Source organism: Galeopterus variegatus, unplaced genomic scaffold (genome assembly GCF_000696425.1).
Source record: "Galeopterus variegatus unplaced genomic scaffold, G_variegatus-3.0.2 Scaffold2285, whole genome shotgun sequence".
NCBI classification, from domain to species: domain Eukaryota; kingdom Metazoa; phylum Chordata; class Mammalia; order Dermoptera; family Cynocephalidae; genus Galeopterus; species Galeopterus variegatus.
The window spans coordinates 246,034-248,106 of NW_007728396.1; the positions used below are offsets into that span (position 1 = coordinate 246,034).

At 46.6% G+C, this 2,073-nt stretch overlaps 1 protein-coding gene across 2 annotated transcripts in view; it reads left to right on the top strand.

Moving 5' to 3' along the window:
- The window catches only part of ABCC11 (ATP-binding cassette, sub-family C (CFTR/MRP), member 11), a 70,280-nt gene extending 69,153 nt beyond the window's left edge, over positions 1 to 1,127 (top strand). For both annotated transcript variants that reach the window (XM_008581160.1, XM_008581162.1), the window contains 2 exons: positions 481 to 645; positions 777 to 1,127. In XM_008581160.1, coding sequence (XP_008579382.1) covers positions 481 to 645; positions 777 to 869 — 258 coding nt within the window. In that variant the 3' untranslated portion in view covers positions 870 to 1,127. The remainder of the gene's footprint in view (positions 1 to 480; positions 646 to 776) is intronic.
- Positions 1,128 to 2,073: the final 946 nt, after the last annotated feature.

Here is a 2,073-nt window from a genome sequence, read left to right on the forward strand (position 1 = left end):
CTCCCTTTTAAAAAACGGCCTCATCCTAAACAGTAACATTTGTGAAATCGTACTTTCTGTGCTAGTTATAGTTTTCTAATGCCTATTGTTAATGAAATAAATACACAAATATTAAAATAAGAATGTTTTCCCATACACTGGCTAGGACCCTCTCGTGTGCCTCCCAGGGTGTGTGCGTACCCGCTGTTGGGGAACATCGCTTTACTTTAATTCAGGCAAATGGGAAAGCAGTTAATAAAACAAGAAGTTGCCATCAGGCCACTTTCATTTCCAGGAACTTGGTTCTCTGGTCACTAAATACAGTCAGCTCTTGGTTGAGAGAGCATTCTCTTCATAACGTAGTGGATAACGAGAGCTCAGAGTGGGTTTTGAACTCAGCTCAATTCTCTCATTTTCCAGCTAAGGGAATGGAGGCCTGAAGGGGAGGGGACTTGTGACTTAGCAGTAGAGCCAGGGCTTCACCCGTTTTGTATCCCCCAGATCATCCTTATTGATGAAGCCACAGCCTCCATTGACTTGGAGACTGACGCCCTGGTCCAGCGCACAATCCGCGAAGCCTTCCGGGGCTGCACAGTGCTGATCATCGCCCACCGCATCACCACCGTCCTGAACTGTGACCGCATCCTGGTCATGGGCAAGGGCAAGGTGAGAGCTGTGCCCTTGGGCTGGGGGGAGGATGATGGATGCTCAGACCACTGCCACAGGAGGCCTTTGAATCCTCCAAGACTGAACTCAGCTGTGTCCTGATCCCTTCCTCTCCTTTCTCCACCTTCCAGGTTGTAGAGTTTGACACACCCGAGGTCCTAAAGAAGAAGCCTGGGTCATTGTTTGCAGCCCTGCTGGCAACAGCCAGTTCCTCACCGAGCTAAGGGAAAGTGGCGACTGCATCAGGCTGGTGGCCGAGCTCAGAGGTTCACCAAGGTGCACCCGTGAGGCCTGCAGTCTGTGATGTTCTTGTCTAGAGATGGCCACAGAGCTGAAATGTGGCGAAGGGTGCTGGGATGGAAAAGGAGAACAAGGGAGCAAAATAGGCCACTTGGTGGCTCCCCAACCCTGAGAACCCCAGCCCATGTGAGACCATGGGGTCAAATGATAATGAATCTCCTTTTAACTTATATGTTGAATAATGTCATAAGAACGTAAAAGCTTATTACAGTTTTCTGATCTGTTAAAAGTGCTGCAAATAATGTATTGATTTTGTAAAAAAAAAAAAAGAAAACCAAGAAAAAGTCACATTCTTTGTTTTGCTTTCTATGGTAGCTAGTACTCATCTCATTCATTGCAAAGAACAGAAACCTGCTCAAACTGACTTCTGGAAAAAGGGACTCCATTGGCTCACATAACAGAAAGATCCAGAAAGAGTTGTGAGTCGGGTGCCAGTATTGAAAGGATGTCTGTCTTGAGGACTCTGTCTCTCTTCTCTCAGCTCTGCTTTCCTTTGGCTTTACAAGCTGGCCTTCTTTTGCCCCATGGTGGCACTATGGCTTCCAGCAGCTCTAGTCTCATGTCCTACCAGCCCAGTACCCCCAGGTCTTCTTTCCCCAGTGATTCAAGCAAAAGTCCCAGGGCTAAATCTCACTGGGCCTATTTGGGTCCTATGCTCAGCCCTGGCCAATCATGTGCTAGGCTGTTAGAATACAGTGATTTGCCAGGCCCAAGTCACATGCCCATACCTGGGCCTGGGGATGGGGTCAGCTGCCCTGAATCATATGGACTGAGAATAGAGGAAGGCGTTTCCCCAAAATAAAATTGAGATGCTCTTACCACATGAAGGAGGAGTGGATATGGATGCTGGCCAGGCCCTAGATAGTAGCCGTCTACTGTGTTTGTTTACTGACTGGGGACGTACATTGACATATGCCAACTGGGAATAAGACAGTTTGTTCTCTCTCTCTCTCATTCTTTCTCCTTCCATCCCCCACATGTGATTACAGATATGTAAATAGAAAAGGTAATTATTTTCAATTTACTTCTAGGGAGACCTCATTGTTGGAGGAAAATACGTTTTAAAGTACTTTCCTTTTGTTTTCAGATTATGGTGTCCAATTTTCCCAAAATGCGATTAAAAAAAAA